At 42.3% G+C, this 24231-nt stretch overlaps 1 protein-coding gene across 6 annotated transcripts in view; it reads left to right on the top strand.

Moving 5' to 3' along the window:
• NTN4 (netrin 4) overlaps positions 1–24231 on the top strand; it is a 130378-nt gene that overhangs the window by 66884 nt on the left and 39263 nt on the right. For all 6 annotated transcript variants that reach the window (XM_051845776.2, XM_070052724.1, XM_051845777.2 and 3 more), the window contains 2 exons: positions 17508–17634; positions 19592–19780. In XM_051845776.2, coding sequence (XP_051701736.2) covers positions 17508–17634; positions 19592–19780 — 316 coding nt within the window. The remainder of the gene's footprint in view (positions 1–17507; positions 17635–19591; positions 19781–24231) is intronic.

The raw sequence follows: 24231 nt of genomic DNA, 5'->3' as shown, positions 1-24231 counted from the left end.
TGAAACCCAGCTGGCTCAGCTAACTCTTGGAATTCCACAGGGCCCTGGTTTCACTGTTTCTCAAAGGTGGCCCTGGGAGGCATTAAAATTAAAGATACCATGAGATTTATAGAATTTCTTTATATTGAACATAAGCAAAAATCATAATCGTGTTATAATCTAATTAACAGTCATAATTTCACCCAATTCCCATATGTAATAAAAAGAGAATTTAAGTAAGGGATTACAGAGGAATTGAAGAAATGAAGATAGCTTTATCACCTAATTTCACCACTAGGCAAAGGAAGGAATTACAGCCTATTCCTCAGATAACCAGGTTATTAGTGGCCTTTACATAAAACCCCAGAATTCCTCGCACCTCCCCAAATTCCTGTGCTTCTCTTGATTCAAGCATTTGTCTCACCGTTGCAACCATGTGCTTATGTATCCAACTTTCCCTATGTGCAAAAATACCTGCTTCTTTAATGGCAAATACTGGGACAGTCACAATATCTAACATTTAATAGGTTAAAAAAAATGAATGAATTAACCAAAGGCACTTAAAAAGAAAGATTCATTTCAGATAATGTTAATACCATTAATAATGAGGACTTTCTTGACTATGGCACATGTTCTACACATTTTCTCTTTTCATCCTCTAATTCATGGGACCAGCATTCTCATCCCAACTTTGTATTAGGCAAACAACCCTACTTTGTTATTAAGGAACTTTTCCAACATTATTGAGAGCAACAATTAGGAAATCCATGTATCTAATTCCAAAAGTTATTCACTTTATGTCACATCCAAAAATACAGACTGTTAAGAACCTCCGAACTCAATGGTAGAGATGTAAGTAGATTAAAGTGCATATTGTTTTTACTGTGACAATTATGGTGATCTTATGAAAGCCATAAAACAAACATTAGTATTATAATTTAATACCATCTACAGGAAAGAAAATCCTTTTAAAGGTGCCTTGTAAATAATTACAGGAATACGAATACTAGGAACATCAGTGTGACTGTCCTACCTTGGATCCAGAGTCACTCTTCTTCAGAGAGTAAATTATCTGCAGTGTTTCTTTTCAATTACTGGATTTCTGAAAAGTGATGCAAAGGAAAGTACATAGTGAGATCATTTCTGATGTTGCCATTGTTTTTCTTTTTAAAAAGTTGCAGAAAAGGAGAGGCAGAGAGAGAGAGAGAGAGAGAGAGAGAGAGAGGAAGAATGTTCATCCTCTGATTCATTCCCCAGATGGCTGCAACAGCCAGGGCAGGGCCAAGACAAAGCCAAGATCCAGGAGCTTCATCCGGGCCTCCCATGTGAGTGCAGGGCCCAAGGAGTTGGGCCATCTTCCATTGCTTTCCCAGGCCATAGCAGTGGGGACTCCGATGCCCATATGGGATGCCAGTACTTCACCTGCTTAGCCACAGCACTGGCCCTGCCATTGTTTGTCTTAAACCATTTTTTTAGGGTAAGAATGGCGTAAAATTTGGGGAAATATTTTAAATGTGATTTTTTTGGATTGAACAGAAAAAATTATAATAAAAACTCATTTCATTTCATCTATATTGAATTTTAATTTTAAAATATCTAGGCAAGCAAGAACCTACCTTTTGTGTTTTTGATATTAAATAATGGGTAATTATGAAGTTTAAAATGTTCAATTTTTAGGAATAAATTATACGAAGCATCATAATATCTGTTTGAATGGAACACTCAGAAGCCAAAGAGCTACTACAGCACAAATGTAGCTTATAACACTTTTCTATATTTCAATACCTTGTATAGCCATTTTGCATAAATTGTAGAACTTGAAAAAATGGAATTATAAATAGTAAAAGATAAACTTCCTTAAATACATTAGCTATCCCTCAATGACAGTACTTTTTCTTATTTTTATTTTCTTATTTTTTTAAATTTATTTGGCAGGTAGAGTTATAGACAGAGAGAGACAGAGAGAAAGGTCTTCCTTCTGTTGGTTCACTCCCCAAATGGCCACTACGGCTGGTGCTGCACCGATCCGAAGCCAAGAGCCAGGTGCCTTCTCCTGGTCTCCCATGCGGGTGCAGGGCCCAAGCACTTGGGCCATCCTCCACTACACTCCCTGGCCACAATAGAGAGCTGGCCTGGAAGAGGAGCAACCGGGACTAGAAGGGATGTCGGAGCCGCAGGCGGAGGATTAACCAAGTGAGCCATGGTGCCGGCCCCAGTACTTTTTCTTATTGTACTAATTTTCAGTGAAGACACCCATGCCCCATTTTACAGTGCCTGGGTTCGATTCCTAGCTCTGGCTCTCAGTTCCAACTTCCTTTGAATGTAGACGCTGGGCGGCAGCAGTGGTAGCTCCAGTAGTTGGATCCTTCCCTCCAGATAGCAGACTTGGAACGAGTTCCCTGCTCCTGGCTCAGCCTAGCCCAGTCCAGGTTGTAATGAACCCATGAATGGGAACCCAGTCTTTCTCTGCCCTTCCTCCTCTATACGCTCCTCAAGCCCCACCACCCATCTACCTGCCTTTTGAATAATACAAAGACTATAAAATGGAAAAAGAGTAGTCTTTGCAACAAGAAATGGGAGGGAGACCACTGGAGAGCCAGAGGAAAAAGAATGAATTTAGCCGGCACCGCGGCTCACTAGGCTAATCCTCCGCCTTGCGGTGCTGGCACATCAGGTTCTAGTCCCGGTCAGGGCGCCGGATTCTGTCCCGGTTGCCCCTCTTCCAGGCCAGCTCTCTGCTGTGGCCAGGGAGTGCAGTGGAGGATGGCCCAAGTGCTTGGGCCCTGCACCTTCATGGGAGACCAGGAGAAGCACCTGGCTCCTGCCATCGGATCGGCGCGGTGCGCCGGCCGCGGCGGCCACTGGAGGGTGAACCAACGGCAAAGGAAGACCTTTCTCTCTGTCTCTCTCTCTCACTGTCCACTCTGCCTGTCAAAAAATAATAAAAAAAAGAATGAATTTAGAACTCTACCTCACACCATATACAAAAATTAACATGGATCATAGACCTATATGTATATCTAAAATTATAAAATTCTTATGAGGAAACATAGGCGCAAATTTTTGTGACCTTGTAGTAGGAAACTGTTTCTTAGATCGTGACACTTAAAGCATAAGCAACAAAAGAAAAAAAATCAGTTGGACTTCATCAAAATTAAAACTTTTGTGCATCAAAGGATACTATTAAGAAAGTGAAAGGACAATGCAGAAAATGGGAGAAAATATCTCTAAATCATATATCTGATAAGGTGCCAGTATTCATTATATATAAAAACCCTTATAACTCAACAACAACAAAAAAAAACCAATTTAAAAATGGGCAAAAGGTTTGAATAGACATTTCTCCAAAGATATGCAAATAGCCAATAAGCACATGAAAAGACACTCAACACCACTAGTCATTAGGGAAATGCAAATTAAAACCACAATGAGACACTACATTCACCAGGATGGCTATAATCAGGCAAACAATAACAAGTGTTGGCAAGGATGTGGAGCAGTTGGAACCCTCATACATTGATGGTGGGAACATGAAATGGTACTGCTGCTGTGGAAAAGTCCAGCATTTAAAAAGCGTAATACAGAGTCACCACATGACTCAGCAGTTCTACTCTTCCAAGTGAATGGAAAACATGCCTACACAAAACCTTGTACATGAATGTTCACACAAGTATTATTCATAGAAGCCCCAAAATTGAAAGAATTCAAATGTCCTTCAGTTGATTAACAGATAAACAAAGCATGGTATAACCATACAATGGAATATTATCCAACCATAAAAATACCAATACATGACCCAACACGGATAAGCTTTGAAAACATTGTGCCAAGTCAAAGAAGCCAGACATAAAAGCCCACATATTATTTTATACTCTTTATTTGCAGTGTTCAGAAATAAGCAAATTCTAAAGACAAAATAGTTTGGTGATTGCCACGTGCTGGGACTCAGAGGATAACAGGGAGTGACTGCTTAATGGGCCTGAGATTTCTTTTTGGGGAAATGAAAACTCCGGAATTAGACAGTGGTAATGACTGTAGAACATATTGAATATACTGAAAACCTGAATTGTGCACTAAAAAGATTAAAATGATCAATTTTATGTTATGGGAATGTTAGCTCAACAAGAAACTATCAGCAGCAAAACAAAACAAAACAAAGCCCCAGAACAGAGCTGGTTGTCATGGAATTTTACAGAATGAATATATTTCTTTTCAAGTCTCAGTCATTACACTGTTTTAAAAAGCAATAGCTTTTTATGCTCAGTTCAATAGCACATATTCTACAAACATGTTCAATTACTAGGTGTCAGTTAAGACATAAAAATATATATTTTTGCAAGGCAGTAGTTTTTTGATGGATGTGTGTCAGAGAGAACCAATTTTTTTTTTTTAACAGCTGTGGCTGTTGTTTCTGGCAATATAGGAGACAACCACAGACTTCCTAAGGGCTCTGTCTTCTTTTAGACTTGCATAACTTTTTAATAAATCAGTATTTCTACCGCGCTCTTCATATGAGCACACACAATAATGAAGACTATGTTTTACAAATCTCACTTCGAAACAAGCAATTCTCCAGTATGCAAAAGCCCATCTGAATGAATTAATTCAACAACAAAAAAACTATGGAAGAAAACATGTCCAAGTAACTGGCTTCTTGTACTACAATCAGGGGCTCATTTATCTTAAACAAGTCAACTTTTGTAACACCCTCTGCACTGTATAGAATACTGAGTGACAGTCAAACAGAGCTGTCAGCGAAGAAGGAAAACAGAGGGAAATGTGAACAAGAATGAATTTTAAAAAACACACAAAACTTTGTAAGAGAATGCAAAGTAGTCTGTGACAAGGAATTTTCCTTTAAAATAACCAGAAACTATGTGAACACATTGAGCAAATGAATGTCAATGGGGTGAAAAGTACTTAATAATCCCCACAGCATTTCTAGTAGAATTTACCTGGCCCCTAACTAATTATAAAAATGCATCTAAATCCTAAAAGACATTGAACAAGACCCTACAAAACCTTCCTTCACTCTCATGTCAAATCCTGCTTAGCAGATAAGTTGCTTACAAAATGAGTTCTCCTTTTTCTTTCACTCCATTTCCCAGGTTCATGCCTAATAGTTTTCACCACATATTGAGGAGTTATATATTCTTACTTCCACTTTATCTATTTCTTCCTAAAATTATTAAAATTAAGCAGTTACTGAGAAATTGAAATTGAAGTGGCCTCTTTTTCACTCGAATAGATTGTCTTGTAAGAAGTCGTTTTAGGTGTTTGTGGGAAGGGAGTAAAATTTCTGGTGACATCATTGTCCTAAGATGGATTTTCTGCTATCTTAGGAGCCTCTTGGGAGTTATGGTCCCTGTTCTGCCACTGATTTGCTTTGTGACCTTGGGAAATTTTAAGTACAGAAAGACAAATGCAACAAAAAATTGTGAAAAAGATTCAAGTGAGGAGATCAAATGAGGAGCAGAGATAGAGTAGGTCAAATGGTTGTGTAGCAACTGTGTTGGCAACTGGACACAGGGACCAGACAGCCATTGTACTTGAACTGCATTTCACATTCCTAAGCCATCTACCAAAACACTTGCTTATATGGTATTACAGGAAACTCAAAGTTTGCCTCTGGGCAACATTTGTGGCAAAAAATCTCGTGTTATGTGTCCACCTTCTTTTGGCTTAAATTTGCAGTTTAAGAAACTGGCCATCATAGAGGGGAAAACAAGCAAGCTTGAAATTCTAAAGCAATGAAAGCTTAGATACACTGAATTTAATGTCTTAGAATCAGAGTGCCCTACTTTATTGCTATGGCATATGTGACAATAGGAAATCGTTACGGATATACATTAGCTCAATTCACTTGTAGAATCTAGTCAAAAATATCTGTTGGACATAACTCATTCTTAAAAGCCTAGTAGTTAAGAGAAAATTTTAAGCCATTTGGAAGCAAAGAACAAATAAACAGTTCTATGCAGAGAGGTCATGGTAGAAAACAAATCTCATGAATTGGTAATGGTGTGATCTTATCTAAATGTAATCCTCAGCCCCCTGGGCACTACAATTTTTAGTTCAATGCCATTTGCATTTTTATGGCAGAAAAATTTCTTACAGACCCCAGAGGGGAGATAAAATGTCTGATGATACTAGAAAGAGAAAGCTAGTAGAATTAATCTTGTACAAATAGAAGACAATCAAGAACCACTTAGTTATAGAAAAATCTTGAAAGTTCACTTTAAAAATATCTATTTATTTATTTCATCTATTTGAAAGGCAGAGATAGATAAAGAGTGATCTCCCATCTGCTGGTTTACTCCCCAAAGGCCCATAATAGCCGGGGCTGCGCAAGGCCAAAGCCAGGAGCCATAACCCAACCCAGTTCTCCTGTGGGGACGGCAGGGACCCAGCCACTGGTGTCTATTTCCAGGGTACACAGCAGTAGCAAGCTGGACTTGGGAGCAGGAACCAGGACTTGAACCCACGGATTCCAGTATGGGAGGCAGATGTCCCAAGCTGAATCCTAACCACTGCTCCAAGCACTCACACCTGAAATTCCATTTTTGTAAATAAGTTCTCAAGTGTATATATATATATATATATATATATATATTTGGACAGGCAGAGTGGATAGTGAGAGAGAGAGACAGAGAGAAAGGTCTTCCTTTGCCGTTGGTTCACCCTCCAGTGGCCACCGCGGCCGGCGCATCGCGCTGATCCGAAGCCAGGAGCCAGGTGCTTATCCTGGTCTCCCATGCGGGTGCAGGGCCCAAGCACCTGGGCCATCCTCCACTGCACTCCCGGGCCACAGCAGAGAGCTGGCCTGGAAGAGGGGCAACCGGGACAGAATCCGGCACCCTGACCGGGACTAGAACCCGGAGCGCCATAGGCGGAGGATTAGCCTAGTGAGCCACGGTGCCAGCCGGCCATTCTCAAGCATTCTTGATTAAAAAAAAAAAAAAAAAAAAAAAAAAAAACTTTAGGTAACAAACACATGAAGGGTAAGAAATGGTAGTGTTAAAGGACAAATTTCTGGCCGGCGCCGCGGCTCACTAGGCTAATCCTCCGCCTGCGGTGCCGGCACCCCGGGTTCTAGTCCCGGTCGGGGCGCCAGATTCTGTCCCGGTTGCCCCTCTTCCAGGCCAGCTCTCTGCTATGGCCAGGGAGGGCAGTGGAGGATGGCCCAAGTGCTTGGGCCCTGCACCCCATGGGAGACCAGGAGAAGCATCTGGCTCCTGCCTTCGGATCAGCGCTGTGCGCCGGCCGCAGAGCGCAGCCGCGGTGGCCATTGGAGGGTGAACCAACAGTAAAGGAAGACCTTTCTCTCTGTCTCTCTCTCTCACTGTCCACTCTGCCTGTCAAAAAAATAAATAAATAAATAAATCTTTTAAAAAATTAACTGTAAAAGCCACCAAGCTATAAGATGTTACCAGCCCTATTAGGTCCTATCAGTAGTGATAACCAAAATGAGGTGCTATCTGCAAGACCAGAGCTTTCTTTACAGCTCATTTACATCTATAAATTTATTCAAAAGAGTCCCTGATTAGTTGTTAAGACTTGCAGTGGCCTGGAAATTCCCCTAGGAGGCATCGGAAAGTTCAACGTGCTGATGGATTTCACCTCTCCCCAGTGAGTCTCATGTATCCTCTGTGCCTCTACTGCTCTGAACTAATCCATGCCAGGCATGGGCCACTGGGGCCAATCTAACTGTGTTCACATACCATTAAGGCTGCTCACCTTCTCCGCGCAACGCCTCACTGTAAGTCCCATCTCGCCTTTGCCCTGGGGAGCTCTTGAAGGACAGATTGGTTTGGGATTCGCTAATGTTATCCAGGCAGCACCATGAAGAGACCTGGCTGAAGTGGATTCCTCAAAATCCACTCCCAAGGTCATACAACAGCGTGGTTGGGAGATCCGTCTGTGACACTGGAATCAGACTGCTAGAGTTCAAGTAACTCTTCCGCTCTACTGGCTCTGTGAGATTGGGTAATAACAGTTACACCTGCCTTATTAGGGCTTCAGTGTGGATCAAGTGAGACAGTGTTTACTCACTGCCTGGTATATAGGAAGTGCTATTCAGTATTACTTACTGTTATTATCTATTAACAACTCCATGACTGTCAGGACCACCACACATGAGAACGGGACCACCACATGCCTCGCCCAGGGTGAGCAAACCACCATCCCACTTACGGGAAGCATTCTGGGCAAAGGATGTGACAGAGGATTGAAAGTACCTCTCACCCGCATCAAGTGCATCGTTCCCACTGTTTCCTCAACAGCTTTTAAGATGTAACTCAGCTAATTTCTCAATGCTCCATTGAAGATGCATTGACTGAATGAAAAAAAGAAATTAACAGGTATTTATTGAAAACCTACCATATGCCAGCTAATGGGTACTCAAAGAAATTTCTTTTTTTTTTTTCTAAGATTTATTTATTTGACAGGTAGAGTTACAGACAGTGAGAGAGAGAGATAGAGAGAGAGGTCTTCCATCTGCTGGTTCACCCCCACAAATGGCCGCTACAGCTGGAACTGCACCGATCCGAAGCCAGGAGCCAAGAGCTTCCTCCAGGTCTCCCATGTAGGTGCAGGGGCCCAAGCACTTGGGCCATCCTCCACTGCCTTCCCAGGCCACAGCAGAGAGCTGGACTGGAAGAGGAGCAACCGGGACTAGAACCGGCACCCATATGGGATGCTGGCGCCGCAGGCAGAGGATTAACCTACTGCACCACGCCGCTGCCCCTCAAAGAAATTGCAACCACTGATTGCTTCCTGCAAGAGCTTACCATCTTGGGGAGAGAAGCAGAAAACCTGTGTTTTTTTTAAAAAGATTTATTTCATTTATTTGGAAGAGCTACAAAGAGAGGCCTCCCATCTGCTGGTTCACTCCCCAGATGGCCTCAATGGCCGGAGCTGCAATGATCCGAAGCCAGGAGCTTCTTCCGGATCTCCCACATGGATGCAGGAGCCCAAGGACTTGGGCTGTCTTCTACTGTTATCCCAGGCCATAGCAGAGAGCTGGATCGGAAGTGGAGCAGCTGGCACTAGAACTGGCACCCGTATGGGATGCTGGCACTGCAGGCCAGGGCTTTAATCCACTGCACCACAGCACCAGCCCCTCTGTGATTCTTAAACAGTGTTGCTGAATGTCTTTTTCTTATAGAATTTGTAATGGTTGCAACCATTTCATTATCCAGGTCTGTCCCTCAGACCAGGATCTTGGTACATTAATGAAGAATGCCCAGTTCCTCCCCTTAAGATATTCCATTTCTAGGGCCAGTGCTGTGGCCTAGCAGGTTAAAGCCTCAGCGTGCAGTGCCAGCATCCAATATGGTTCAAATCCCGGCTGCTGCACTTCCTTCCAGCTCCCTGCTATGGCCTGGGAAAGTAGCAAAAGATGGCCCAAGTCCTTGGGCCCCTGCACCCATGTTGGAGACCCAGAAGAAGTTCCTAGATTTGGATTGGCTCAGCTCTGGCTGTTGTGGCCATTTGGGGAGTGAACCAACAGATAGAAGACCTTTCTCTCTCTTTGCTCCTACCTCACTCCATAACTCTGTCTTTCAAATAAATAAATCTTTAAAAAAAAAAAAAAAGATATTCCATTTCCCTCCTCTGGGAAGTCCTTGCCTTCCCTAGGCAACTCTGAGTCCAGATCTAGGATTGAGAATAAGTTCTTATAAGCCCCACTGACAGGCTTTTGAAAATAATTTCAGGATTTGCCCCTGCCGAGGGTATGTGCATTTTTGTAAGGAGCTCTTAGCCTGGAACACCATTCTAGGAGCAAAGACAGAATCTCTGCTGGTAGAACTGCAGGCTACCGGCAAGCAGGGAGGAGCAGAGTCTAAGTACTAGCCAACTTCTGTTCTTTAATCATAATTGCTTTTCCCCTATTTCCATCTTTATTTTACTCTCTGCATTTTCTGATAAGGGCTGTCTTCTCTGTCGTTCAAGTGGAGAGCCAAGAATAAATAAACGAGTTTTCATTTTTATTTGCTTTCCTTTTGAGCAAAGATTGGGAACACAGACTTGAGCCTATTCTGCCCCATTCTAACAAAGCTTCTGGCTCCCTTTTTCAGCAAACTCAGATCGGAGAGGCCATCAGAACATTCGTGAAGAGAGGGAATTAGAAGATACGTTTACTTTGGCGTAAACAATTTTTGAAATGCACTCATGGCTTCCTTCATAATACTTCCATGAACTTTTTGAAGTCTGCTTGAATTGTGCTTCATGTTCCCCAGAGAACTCTTGATTTCTTCATTTAACTTAGAGCCTGCAAACCTTTAATGGGGAAAAGGCATGTTCTCCTCACAACCCTTTCTATTCAAAGGTTGTGTTCTATCATTCTTGTGCCTGTTTTTGGCCCGTGTAAGAGGAGCAGGTTGTAACAGGCTAGCCTGTTATTAGAATTGATCTCTTTCATGCATAAGAAGTTCATTCTTTTAGAAGTTAATCCTTTTCTTTAAAAGGGCCCTACTATCTCTTTAGAAATTAATCAGTTTTTAACCCACATTTGGTCTAAGATTGCTGTGTGCCATTGTTCCCCTTTCTGAGTCATTTGTTACAGTGAAGTAGAGGCTCGTGAATGGCTGCAGCTGCCTGTAAGTGGGCATTTTCCTTTTGTTCCTAGAATAAGCACTATTTGTATCCTCTTTTCACAAACATTGTTTTCAAGTTCCAGTGACAGCATAAGAGAATATTCATTTGTTATTGGAATTCAGAGTTGCATGGTCATTGATAAAAATCAAAGCATGTATATATAAACAGGGATGCTACGGTATCACAAGGAAATTACTCAATTTGTGAAATCCAGTGGTTAATGAATACTTAGCTGTAAAAAACTAATTTTTTCCACTTATTTTTACTATCATTTTTAACAAAAGAATTGTAAAACATTTGTTCCTTTCCTTCTTGGAAAGCAATTAGGAAGCAAATTTTATCAGACATTCCTAAAGGATTTAGCTCATGTGAGTCATCCACAGCATTAACCAGAGTGATTTTCTGCTTTTACAGTTGCATGGTGGTGAAGGCTGTTCCGTGGTGAACATCACTAGCTGATAAAGTCCATCTTTATTTGGAAGGAAAACTAGCATAATGTTTAGTCTAAGATTAATCACAAGCAATGGGAAATGTGCAGGCGAGAAGAAAGTAGGAGGGATATAAAGGAAAAAAATGGAATTTATCCTAGCTGTCATATAGCCAACACACACAAGAGAAAAGTCCACCCTCAGACACTATCTATTAATGTTTATTTACTTTTCCATTTGTGCCACATCAGGTAGTGTCTGGAAGGAAAAAGAAATACTCTCCTTGCTTCTCCCTTGTTTGATTTCCAGATAATTCTGGAAGTGTTCCTGTTCTACATTAGTGAGTTGGGAACAGGACCAGTTACATGTCATTTTGATTCTCCTCTGGTAAAGATGATGAAGAGTTGCCTGCAACCAAACACTACAGTGAAGCCTAAGGACTCAAAAGAGCCTCAGAGTTGTCTGAGCGAATTTTCCACCCAGGTTTGACATATTCTACCACATCTTGATGAGGCACTGTCCATCCCTTCTTCCTGACACTTGAATCTGGTCAGTGGACCAGTTTCCTAACACTTCCTGCCACGGCCATGGTTGGTGATTCCTGAAATCCTTCTGTGCAGAAATGAACAACAATAACAATGTCGTTTTTCTAGGCAAGACCTGTATATCTTCCAATGATGGGGGTAAAAGATAATTTTCCACCTTGCCCTCTACCTGCTTAAATTCTAAAGTAGGTAGCCTCAAATATGAAGAGACGATATTATGATATTTTCTTTTCTATGTCTTTTTGGTTTTAATACATAATCTCTGTCACAGAAGTGCACAACTCTTAATGAACATGCTATTCCAGGAATTATGGATCCCTTCCTGGAAGACAAAGAGGCTAAAAACAAAAATGAATGGCAAGGAGATTAATAACAATAGCAAACTCAGATAGGAATATGAAAACTTTTGACATCACAGAGTGTTCTTAGCAAAGCAGAAGGGCTTATACCCATAGAATGTCCAAAATTTTATATACCTCTTGATAATTAGGAGTTGTAGTTTTGTTGTTAAGGCAAATATCTCATTTTCCAATTAGAGAGCCAAACATCACTCTTCTTCAACTAAACCTCTGGTACATAATCCCATATTCCTGCTCTTCATCTAGTTCATGTTTGTGTACCAAACAAGAGCTATGTTTAACCTATTACTAAAGCTTTCTGTTTGTTTTTTTTTTTTTCAATAAAGACCTACTTTTACTTGCACATTTTTCACGGGAATCAAATAGTGGGTGATCTTTCAAGCTTGAACAGCAACAGTTGTATCGCTGAGGAAGGATTTCTTGTTTCAAATAGTCTAGGTAATGATTTACAGCTATTTTTGGTCATTCTCAAAATGACAGCTCCTTGAATTTTTCTGTGTGCAGAACAATTTGCTGGGCTAGCATCTTTCAGACCCTGGGAGGTTCATCCCCATCCTTGGCATGTGGGAACAGGGGAACGCTCTGAACTCCTTCTGCAGAGGGAACTGGCCTATCCTAAAACGACATTACCTTGTGATCCATGTGAATGTTTGGTGAAGTTACCCTAGGTGTCTATGGCCTCCTGAAGCCTGAAATGTATGGGCCAGGAATCAGGTGAAATTGCAGATAGGCCTTGGGCCTTCCAAGACCAAACCTGAAAAACTGAACCCATGATCAGAGTTGAGTTTCTGTAAAGACAACTAACAATACTTGGCTGCATCTGTCTTTACACAGTACTCACGAAATGACTGCTAAAAAGTAGAAAGACTGCAAAAGAAGGCAGCAAATACAACTTAAAATTCTGAGTATTATCAGAAAATACATGTGAGTGTCATTGGCTATTGGAAGTCATAAGTGGAGTTGGAGGAGGGGAAATGTAGAAAAGAAACAGTGAAAGGGGAAGAAAAAGAAAGAATGTAACAGTCAAGATGGGAGGATGTAGAATTTTTTTAAGAGAAGGAAAGAAAGTGTATTTAATATACCTTTCAGTCACTTCCTCATTCAAAAATCTTCAGCAGATCTGCCTGGCCTATAGGATAAAGCCGATGTTCACAGTGGGTGCTGTGACCTGGTCCGAACCCTCTTCTCCAGTACATACCTCTGCTCTATGTATTGACGGTTCCTTAAACATTCCATTGGAACTCTCATGTTGTTGTCTTTGCTCCCTAAGGAATGCTGTGTACCCTAATGCTGTGTACCTTTCAAGACATAGCCTCGTGACTACACCAAGAGGTTCTGCACAGATGCCATTTCTTGACTTTGTTCTCCATCCTATTTACTTTATATTCCTTACCGTGTTCTCTAACACCCTCCTCAGATAATTCTCCATGAGAATCTTTGTAATAGCAATGACGGAAGAGGGATGCTGACTCCAGTTTTACCAAATTACCTATGTGCTTTACATGACTGTTTTGCTTTTGATGTGCCATGGGATTTTGACAATCACAAAAGGAGCTTTTCCTACTAATCTCTGCTGTGCTGTTTCTTTCAACGGCACACGTGCTCCTGCACTTCACTAAATTCTTCAGCCTCATGCTTCTCCTCCATAGTCAGTTTTCCAAAGACTCCATTTGGTTTGAAGTCAGCATCCAGCATTACAAGTGAAACAGTGGATCACCGACTTTTACTGAGAGCCTTGAAAGAAGCTTACCATGCGGAAGCTATCCGATAAGAAGGAGTTCCTGGTTTTTCCTAATGAGAGGGAGTGCTGAGTGATGCAGACGGAATGAAGGCAGCAGGACTGACGCTTTTCTACTTCGTATACTTCAGAGACAAAGATGCTTGGAAAAATCAGATATCTAGGAGCTAGCATAAAAACCCTTCACTTTTTATAGAGCAGTAGCAATGCCTGCAGCACTCTGAATTTAAATGCTATTCTGTCTTTAGAGCTTGCCTGAATGTGTGAATGGAGAAGTCCATGGGACTTCTATATATAAACCATTCACATCAGAGACAGTCATGAAGAGAAGCCCGAGAAGATATGTCATTATAACTCAACTCATACGTGGACATTCCAAACCAAAACCAATAAGTTGAATCTATCATGTGAGCTGAATATCCATAAAGACAACTAACATTCTTGCAATATCACCTTACTCCAAGGAGCCAATCCTACACTCTAAGAAAAATGTACACATATATGTTAAGAGAGAATTAAAGGGAAGCAAGTGTTGTGGTGCAGTAGGTTAAGCTGCTGCCTGCAATGCCGGCATCCCATATGAGCACCAGTTTAAGTCCTGGCTGCTCCACTTCTGATCCAGCTCCCTGCTAAAGCACCTGGGAAAGCGGTGAAGGATGGCCCAAGTACTTGAGCACCTGCATCCATGTAGAAGACCTGGGCAGAGTTCTAGGCTCCTGGCTTTGGCCTGGACTATCCCTAGCCATTGTGGCCATTTGGGGAATGAACCAGTGGATGGACACTCTCTCTTTCTCTCTTTCTCTCTTTCTCTCTCCCCCCCCCCCACCCTCCATAGCTCTATGCCTTTCAAATAAATAAATAAATCTTTAAAAAGAAATAAATAAAGAGAATATTAAAACAAAGGGAATCCTAGATGAGAGGAGGTCATTCACCCGAGTGTCATCTTAGGTCAAACAATAGTACGTCAGTGTACTGGGGTAACTATTTCCACGTTTGTTGAAATTTACTTTCGGGGGACTTTTTTTAGTTTGGCTACTCTAAGTGCAAGTTGTTTATAGTAGCTTCTTTTTGTTGCTGTCAAATACTTTAGAAGCATTGAAGTAAACTTGGGTCATAGATGATCTTCACACCTTGGCTCACTGTGCTTCCTCTTCCTGGAGGTGTCTCTCCGCTGCCCGACAAAGGCTCTGCCAAATCTCCACCCTTCTGAAGCCCTCCGCCACCACCAGGGTGTGCTGACTTCAGCATCTTTTGAGTTTCAACATCATGTTGCGTCTTAGAATTTATGTATTGTCTAGTTATTCTCTCCTATGTTAGTCTTTTCTGTCCAACTACAAGGCAAAAATTCTGTTTTGTATAGTAGTGCTTTGTGTACCAAACATGACCTAGCCTAGTGACTCTCTCTTGTAGACATTCATGAAATATTTGTTTATTGGCTGGTACACTTTATCTTTATTATCTTTAACACTGCTTCTCAAGGGGAAAAAAAAACTCATAGCTCCACATTTTATGAACACCATCCTGAGCTACTTTGTAGACTTTTCAGTTCGATAACCTTGGCCTTGTACATCAATGAATGCACCTTGGTACTGGAACTTGTGGAAATTCTTAGCATTAGGAGATAGTTTGGATGGCCCAAAATAATCATTTTTAGAGATTATCAGTAAGGTAATACAAAAAGTATTAAACTCTCAGGTCCCTAAGAATTCTTTTTTTTTTTTTTTTTGACAGGCAGAGTGGACAGTGAGAGAGAGACAGAGAGAAAAGTCTTCCTTTTTGCTGTTGGTTCACCTCCCAATGGCCGTGGCCAGCGCCCTACGGCTGGCGCACCGCGCTGATCCGATGGCAGGAGCCAGGTGCTTCTCCTGGTCTCCCATGGGGTGCAGGGCCCAAGCACTTGGGCCATCCTCCACTGCACTACCGGGCCACAGCAGAGAACTGGCCTGGAAAAGGGGCAACCGGGACAGAATCCGGTGCCCCAACCAGGACTAGAACCCGGTGTGCTGGGCTGCAAGGTGGAGGATTAGCCTATTGAGCCGCAGAGCCGGCCCCCTAAGAATTCTGATGTAATTGTCCCTGTGAGGTACAATATTTTAATTAAAAAAAAAAAAACCCTCAACTACTCTGAACTGTCAGATCAAAAGAAAACACCCACTCACTATAATAAAATGCATTCAAAACCTTAATGATCAACTTGTATGTATTTTGACCCTTTGATTTTACTTCTAGGAAACACATTTGATGAAAATAGTTAAAGATTTACATAAATACTTAGCTACCAGGATATTCGTTGCAGTATTAAATATAGAACCCATTTACAATTAAATATTAATATTAAATATTATAATAAGTATCTATATTTTAACAATAAAATAGAAGACTGGTCAAATAAGTTGTACATTATACAAGAGAGCCTTAAAATAGTAAATGAACAGGAAAGATAGTCTTAATGTGTTATGTGAAAATAAGGTTTTAAATACAATTTTTTTTTTTTGACAGGCAGAGTGGACAGTGAGAGAGAGAGACAGAGAGAAAGGTCTTCTTTTGCTGTTGGTTCACCCTCCAATGGCCGCCGTGGCCAACGCGCTGTGGCCGGCACACCGCGCTGATCCGAAGGCAGGAGCCAGATGCTTCTCCTGGTCTCCCATGGGGTGCAGGGCCCAAGCACTTGGGCCATCCTCCACTGCACTCTCAGGCCACAGCAGAGAGCTGGCCTGGAAGAAGGGCAACTGGGACAGAATCCAGCGCCCTGACCGGGACTAGAACCCGGTGTGCAGGTGCCGCAAGGCGGAGGATTAGCCTAGTGAGCCGTGGCGCTGGCACAATTATGTTTTTAAAAGTATGGGAAATACATGCTTCAAATGTTGCTATTAATATCACTTTGTGATGAAATTCTAGGCTTCTAAATTTTATGTAGTGAAGACATACTACTGTTATATAAAGAACAGAATTGTAAAGGTAATAAAATTTACTTGAGAGTAGGCATTTAGCTTAGTAGGTTAAGATAGCTGCAACTCAAATCATGGTACTTAGGTTCAAGTCCTGGCTCTGGCTCCTGACTTCAGCCTATCACCAATCCAGATGCTGAGAGGCAGCAGTGATGGCCCAAGTAATTGGGTTCCTACCACCCCATAGGAGACCTGGATTGTATTCCTGGCTCCTTGCTCTGACTGTGCCCGGCCCAGGCATTGTGGGCATATAGGAAGTGAACCAGGGAGTGGGAGTGCTTGCTCTCTCTCTTTCCCTATCTCTGTATTTCTGCCTCTCAAATAAATAAAAAATTTAAAAAATTTTTTACACTTAAATGCTTAGCCAGTACTCAGAATTTCTCAATAGGATCATATAACCCACAGCCAAGAAATTATATTTCTTAATATTTTGAATTAATCCCAAGACACACTCTAGAAAGGCTCTCTTGCAGTGGGTATTTGGTCTAGGAGTTAAGATGCTGTGTCCCATGTGAGAGTTCCTGGGTTCAATACAGTCCTCTGGTTCCTGACTCCAGCTCCCTGCGAATGCCGGCCCTGGGAGGGAATGGGGCTGGCTCAAGTCCTTGGGTTCCTGACACCATAGGAGAAACCTGGATTGAGTACCAGGCCACCAGTTTCGGTCTGGCCCAGCTCTGACCATGACAAGCATTTGGGGAGTGAACCAGTGGATGGAACCTTTTTCTCTCCCTATCTATTTGCCTGTCTCTCTGCCTCTCCAACAAATAAATACAAGCTTTCTAAAAAAGGATCTCTTGATTGCTGTCTCCTTCAGAAAAGCGACTGAATGCCCAAGCCAATGAGATGAGATTGGGGAAGAGTGCTCTTCCCTCACATCGTTTGTGCTCATAGCTCTTACTTGATGTTGTTTGTAGGTCCATGGGAAGTGTATGTGTAAGCACAACACAGCAGGCAGCCACTGCCAGCAGTGTGCACCGTTATACAATGACCGGCCCTGGGAGGCAGCTGATGGCAGAACAGGGGCTCCTAAGGAGTGCAGAAGTAAGTAACAAGCCCGCGAAAACTCAAAGCCTTCTTTGGAAAGTGAGCTGATCTGTGGACTCCTTGGTGTCTCTGGAAACACAGTGTAAAGTGCTGGGTGACAGAGCCTCCAACCTCTGACACACAGCCCGTACCGCAGCCCACTATGACTTCAACCACTGTCAACAGTTTCTCTGCGAAGTTGCTAACGGGACTGTTTTGTCAAGAACATGTTGCCTGTTTGCTTGGGCACCTGTTGGAACCTGAGCGCCCTCCTTGAGAATTTGATGGAATAAAAATATGAGTGGACCCAAGAGCAACTGTGGATTACAGTGGACAGTTGCTCTCATAGCTGAGATGCTGAATTACAGTCATGCAGATAGCTCTCTTGGAGTCAGTTCTCAGAACAACCCAACAAAGCAGGTGGTGTTGATCCCACTTTAGAGATCAGGAAACTGAGGCTCAGTAAGATTAGATGACTTGCCAGAGTTAGTACAGGGTCCAATCGGGATTTGATCTCCAGTCTCCAAATTAGGTACTTTTCCCATAATGCCATGATGCCTTTGCTTTTTCACTGATGATACTTGAAAGGAAGGGTCAGATTTGAAAGTAAAACTGTAAATCCTGCATGGGATTGTATTACCAGGACTAACTTTGAGTTTGAGACTGGAGATTAGATAGGAAGATAAAAAAGGGGTAAAAAGGTAAAAAGAAGAGGTAAAGCCATTTTTTAATTTTCAGTTTGGGACATTCAGAGACAGGCACATGCCCGAAATGCTTATACTTACAACGCTGCATGTTGCCAGGCTGTACAGGCAGTTACTGTGGGTAAAGTTGTGAGAGCTCTTCCCATACACAACTGGGAATCATATTGATTTATATTTGTTTCTAGGAAATGTAAAGGATTTCCTTTAAGCATAAATCTTAAATTATCTTATAATATGCTTTTTAAAGATATGAGTCTAGCCAAATCTCATAACATATCCAGGAAACAATGAAAAACAATAGCACAAACATTTTCAAATACAGTTGACCTACATGGAAAAGTCTGGATTCTCATTCCAGAGCATTCATCAAGAGAATCTGAAGAATTTCTAAATTCCTAGAGTGCCATTCTGGTTCTTTCCACAGGAACCCACTGCATATCTAAATACATGAAGGACACAGAGACTTGTCCCTTGCTGCTGTTGCCTGATGATCTTGGAAATGCCTTTGAGAAACTGTTACATAAGACATACTGCAGGCCTCTTCCATAAGAAAACTAAGGCTTCTGTAGCAGCCTTGCTTAAATTCACCAGCACAGCAACAGTGGAGGAAGGGAGGGCACTTCACGAGAGGAGATCAACCCACTTGCCATGACCATGTGCTGTCCACCCGAAGTTTCCTTCCAGGCCTACTTGCGAGCATGAATTCAGGCCTGTATCTGCAGTATTGCTTGTCATCCTCAAATAATGCCTGAGTATCTCTGCCTGCCCAGTCAGGTCAGGAGACCCACAGTGACCACCCCTGGGGCATGGCAGGATGCAAATGGAAGCGTCCCCATCAAAAAGGGGAAAAAACTGGTGACTACTGAAATAATCTTTCCAAAATAAATAATTGATATTTATAAATAATTGATCATTTATCAATTATCTACCAATTAGGGAGATAAAACATAGTATGTACATTTGGTTGACTTCCGGGCATATCCTAAAATTTACTTTTTAAAATTAATAATCCATAATGAAAAACTAGAAAGATACACCAGAAACTAATCAAACAAAAGGAACCTGTTGCAGGCAAGGGGAAGCAGGCAGGGGAAATAGGAGTGGGGAGGCTGGAGTTCTCAACGCATCCCTTCCTGTAAGGCTTTGAGTCTCGTACACTATTCAAAAACTATACCCAAAATAAAACTACTCTGCTTACGCTGGTTTTAACTACCTGAGCACGACATGGCTTACACTTCAACCGTGTGCCTTCCCTGCTTCCTCTCTCCCAGCATGCAAGTGCAACGGGCATGCTGAGGCCTGCCACTTCGACATTAACGTGTGGGAGGCGTCAGGGAACCGGAGCGGTGGGGTCTGCGCCAACTGTCAGCACAACACGGAAGGCCAGCACTGCCAGCGCTGCAAGCCCGGCTTCTACCGCGACCTCCGGAGACCCTTCTCTGCTCCGGATGCTTGCAAAGGTAAGCCCATTCGGGACGGACGCATTGAGAAAAACGATGACTGGTACAACAGGGATGAGTCTCCCCATCTCATCTTGCATTTTCATTTTGCTGGCCGGAGAGAGAGAGGTCACGAAGTGCTCAGATAACACACTCACAGACATCTGCTAATGGATTCTTTGCTAACAGGCAAGAATGTGAAGTGAAAATAGTACAATAGTCATAAAAATAACCTTTTTTACTCTTCGTGAAGTAAAACTGTTTCCTGTAGCCCTACGTTTTGGAAAACTAGATGACTAACAAAAGAGGAAATCTTTGAATAGAGAGAGATTTAAGATGATCTTCAGAATTAATCTATGAGAAGGGCACAGACAATAAATGGATCCAAAATAATGAAATAAAGCATAGTTACCAGCACTTGGGGCATTATACCTCCACATTGAACTTGAACAGTTGAAAACAGCAGGCTTTGGTTTCATCATGAATGTTCTTTGGTCCATACTTCCTGGGTATCCTAACTTATAGCCAGACAATCTCATGCTGTCCCTCAAAGTACTAAACTCTTTCTAGAACAGATTCTGCTTTATGGTTGGTATAACCCCAAGAAGTATTTTTAAAAAGAACAGAATTTCAGAAGACCCACCCAACCCATGTGACATTATCCATGACATATGACCACACAGGTGCAGGCAGAGCTTGAGGGACTGTCAACTGTGTGTGCACTGTCCACCTCACCACACTGCCCGTTGTGTCTGTCAACTCGGAAGTCATTAGACAACAGAAGTCACTCAAGACTGTTCACGGAGACTGATGGTCATGCCCTTCTTTTCCCCACCAAGGACTCCTTGTTCCAGCCCAAAAACAGTGACAGGAAGGGAGCAACACAATGGGAAATAATCATTGAAAACCTTACAGGAGAAACCACACTAATTCTTTAAAGGACATATTTTTAACTTCAGTGAGGAAACATGCAGCAGCTACATGGAATTTGAATGGGCTTCCTATGACAAGCTTTATCGCTTAGGTAATGGAAGGTAGCATATGGCACACCCCACTTTCAGCACCCAGCCCCAAACTTGGATTTGTGTCACAGTGTTTGAGAATTCTGTTTCATTTCTGCTCCTCATCTGTGCTCAGACTTTCATTTTAATAGGTTTGAAACAGACCTATAGTAGATACCTTCACTGCCACTTATCAGCGTATGACCCTATGCCAGCTACGGAAGCTCCATGGATGCAATCTCTTCACACATAAAATTCTGCAATGTGCTAGTGAGAACTAAGATAAAGGATGGGGGCAGGCATTGTGGGGCTGCAGATCGAGCTGTCACCTGTGTTATCAGTTTCCCATGTTTGAGTTCCAGCTGCTCCGCCTCCAATCCGGCTTCCTGCTAATGCACCTGGGAAGGCAGTGGAGGACAACCCAAGTGTTTGGGCCCCTGCCACTCATGTGGGACACCCAGATGGCGCTACTGACTCCTGACTTCAGCCTGGCTGGAACCTGGCTGTCATGGCCATTTGGGGAGTGATCCCGATCTCTTTTTCTCTGTCATTCCTCCTCTGTCTCTCTCTGTTGCTCATTCAAATAAGTGAATATTTTTTAAAAGATAAAGTATGCATGTGTGTATCTATTTTTTAAAGATTTATTTAATTACTTGAGATGCATAGTCAAGAGAGAGAGGGAAAGACAAAGAGAGAGGTCCTCCATCTACTGGTTCACTCCCCAGATGCCACAGCTGGAGCTGGGCCAATCCAAAGCCAGGAGCTTCTTCTGGGTCTCCCACACAGGTGCAGGAGCCCAAGGACTTGGGCCATCTTCTACTGCTTTCCCAAGCCATCAGCAGGGAAGCTGGATTGGAAGTGGAGCAGCTGGGACTTGAACTGGCGCCCCTATGGGATGCCGGTGCTGCAGGCGGCTGCTTTAACCTCTATGCCAGAGCGCCGGCCCCAAATATCTACTTATGAAATTGCTTTGATACAGAACATATTCAGTCCATTTTGTACAGGTTATGTACAGATAGATATGTGTATGTGTGTATCCATCCTATAGCTTCATATCACTAATACAAATATCTAAAAATGAGAATTATGAACAATCAAGCATAACAAGAAGAAAGGAAAAGAATTTATCATTGAGTAACCTAGACAATTTGGACAACAGCTAACATTTTCAAAAAGACATTATATAGCATTTACTCAAAAGGGTATGTTGTACAGTTTTATACTTAATGTATTTATCTGTTAGTTTATTCATTCATTCGATGACTGTCTATGAGTATTGAGCTCCTATTACATGCTCAGTGCTCAGGGTGCACTAGGGAACAAAAGAAAGATCCCTGCCTTCAAGGAGGAAACAGGCAAGTAAATATAATCAATACATGGAGTATGTAGTATGTGAGACGGTGACAAAAGCTGGTATTACCAAAGAAGAAGAAATAAAACAAGTGAAGAGGGGCCAGCACTGTGGTGTAGCGATAAAGCCTCTGCCTGCAGTGCCGGCATCCCATATAAGTGCCAGTTCAAGTCCCAGCTGCTCCACTTCCAATCCAGCTCTCTGCTGTGGCCTGGGAAAGCAGTAGAAGATGGCCCAAGTCCTTGGGTCCCTGCACCCACATGGGAGACCCAGAAGAAGCTTCTGGCTCCTGGCTTTGGATCAGCCCAGCTCCAGTCATTGCAGTCACCTGGGGAGTGAACCAGTGGATGGAATACCCCCCTCTCTCTCTCCCTGTGCAACTCTGCCTTTCAAACAAGTAAATAAATAAATAAAAAAAAAGTGAAAAAGGATATAGGAAGCCAAGGGTTTAAGATGGAAGAGGACTGGCAAGGGGCAGTACTGAATAGGGTTTTGAGGGTGGGCCTCATCACTAGAAAGGTAAAACCAGCAAGAATTTCAAAGACAGTGAAGAAACTGATCAAATATTCAATTGGGGAAGAGGATTCTAGACAGAGGGTAAGAACAAATGTTTGAAGACAGAAAAGTGCTCTGTGTGCCAAAGGAAAAAGCATGGACGTTAACATGGTTGCATCAGAATGGAATCTGGGGGGTCGTAGCGGATGAGATCGGAGAAGTGACTGAAGACAGGAGGGCAACGGCTATCTCACTGGAGGCCACTGGAGGCACCGGCTTCGACTTGGAGGAGAAGCTCGAGTGAGCCAGGCCAAGGCTCTTGAGCATCAGCGTGGCATGACCTCACGTGGTCTGCTAAGACTCCGTGGGTGTTGGACTTGCCCTCTTAGCAGTCAACTTGCGTTACACTTAACACGTAAGCCAGTGATGCCCCAAGTGTAGTCCTTGACCGAGCACCATTGCATCATCTGGGAAATGTGTTAGAAATGCAGATTCCCAGGCCCACCCCAGTCGACTGACTCAGCAGTTCTCTGGATGGGGCCCAGCAACCCGAGTGTTAACAATTCCTTCAGGTGATTCTGATGCACAGCAGTTTGAGAAATGCTTGTCTAAATGATGACCCCCCAGATGTTTACGTTGGCTAAACAGTGTTTAACAGCTCGTTAACACTGGGGCCTCTCCTATGTGCCAATATAGCAAATAGCTAGTCTACTTCATTTGAGTAAAGAGTGCAAGACCAAGAGGAATACTGGAAGAAATCTTCTGGAGATTGATTGGGCTGGGTTTTAAAGGAAATTGCTTGCCAGCCTAAACATGTCGGTATTTATTCTCTAGGGCACTGAGAGCCATTGCAATAACTGCATTTGGGAAGTGGCATATGCTTGCAATATATTTATGCGATCTGAAGAGAAACCAGAATATTTATTTGCACTATATTTTTTCATGATGTGTAGCTTAGGTGAATTTGAAAGTATTGCATATTATTCATTGCCTTTCACTTTACTAATCAATTTTTAAACTGTCACCTTTGTAAAATCGTAAGACAGGTAAATCTACAAAGAATTAAGACCCATTAAAGTCTTTGAAATAAATCTTTCCAATTAAAAAAGAAACAAAAAAGGTTTACTGGCAGACTTGAAGCCAGAATACATACCTTTTGCCCATTTTGGTTTTATGTTGGTTTTTGGTTTGTGTTGTATGCTCAAGCTATGGCTCATATACTCTCAACAAATGTAAAAAGATTGCCAGTTCTAGCTTTTTAAATCCTAAGGCTCTCGTGGTTTTATAGTTTCGTAAAAGGAACACGAGAGAGGAGATTACACACAGGGAAATGTTGACTCTTCTTAGTAGGCACTATCATTTATACGGCTCATTTAGGGACTTGTGCAGAACAAATTTTATAGGTCTTGGTCCCTTGATTTCTATTTAAAAAAAAAAAAGGAAAACCTAAGAATGTAGCTAAAACTAGCCTAATTCATAAGTTTGATTTTTTTTCAGCCCATGAAAATGTCTGAACATTCTTCCACCATCAATGAATTTGAGCAATTTGGGTCTTTTTAAAGATTATTCTTTCACTCAACAAATTGTTACCGAGCACCACTATGTGTTTGAGATGCCAGTTTATG

Source organism: Oryctolagus cuniculus, chromosome 11 (genome assembly GCF_964237555.1).
Source record: "Oryctolagus cuniculus chromosome 11, mOryCun1.1, whole genome shotgun sequence".
NCBI lineage: Eukaryota > Metazoa > Chordata > Mammalia > Lagomorpha > Leporidae > Oryctolagus > Oryctolagus cuniculus.
This window is presented reverse-complemented; position numbering and strand designations above follow the sequence as displayed.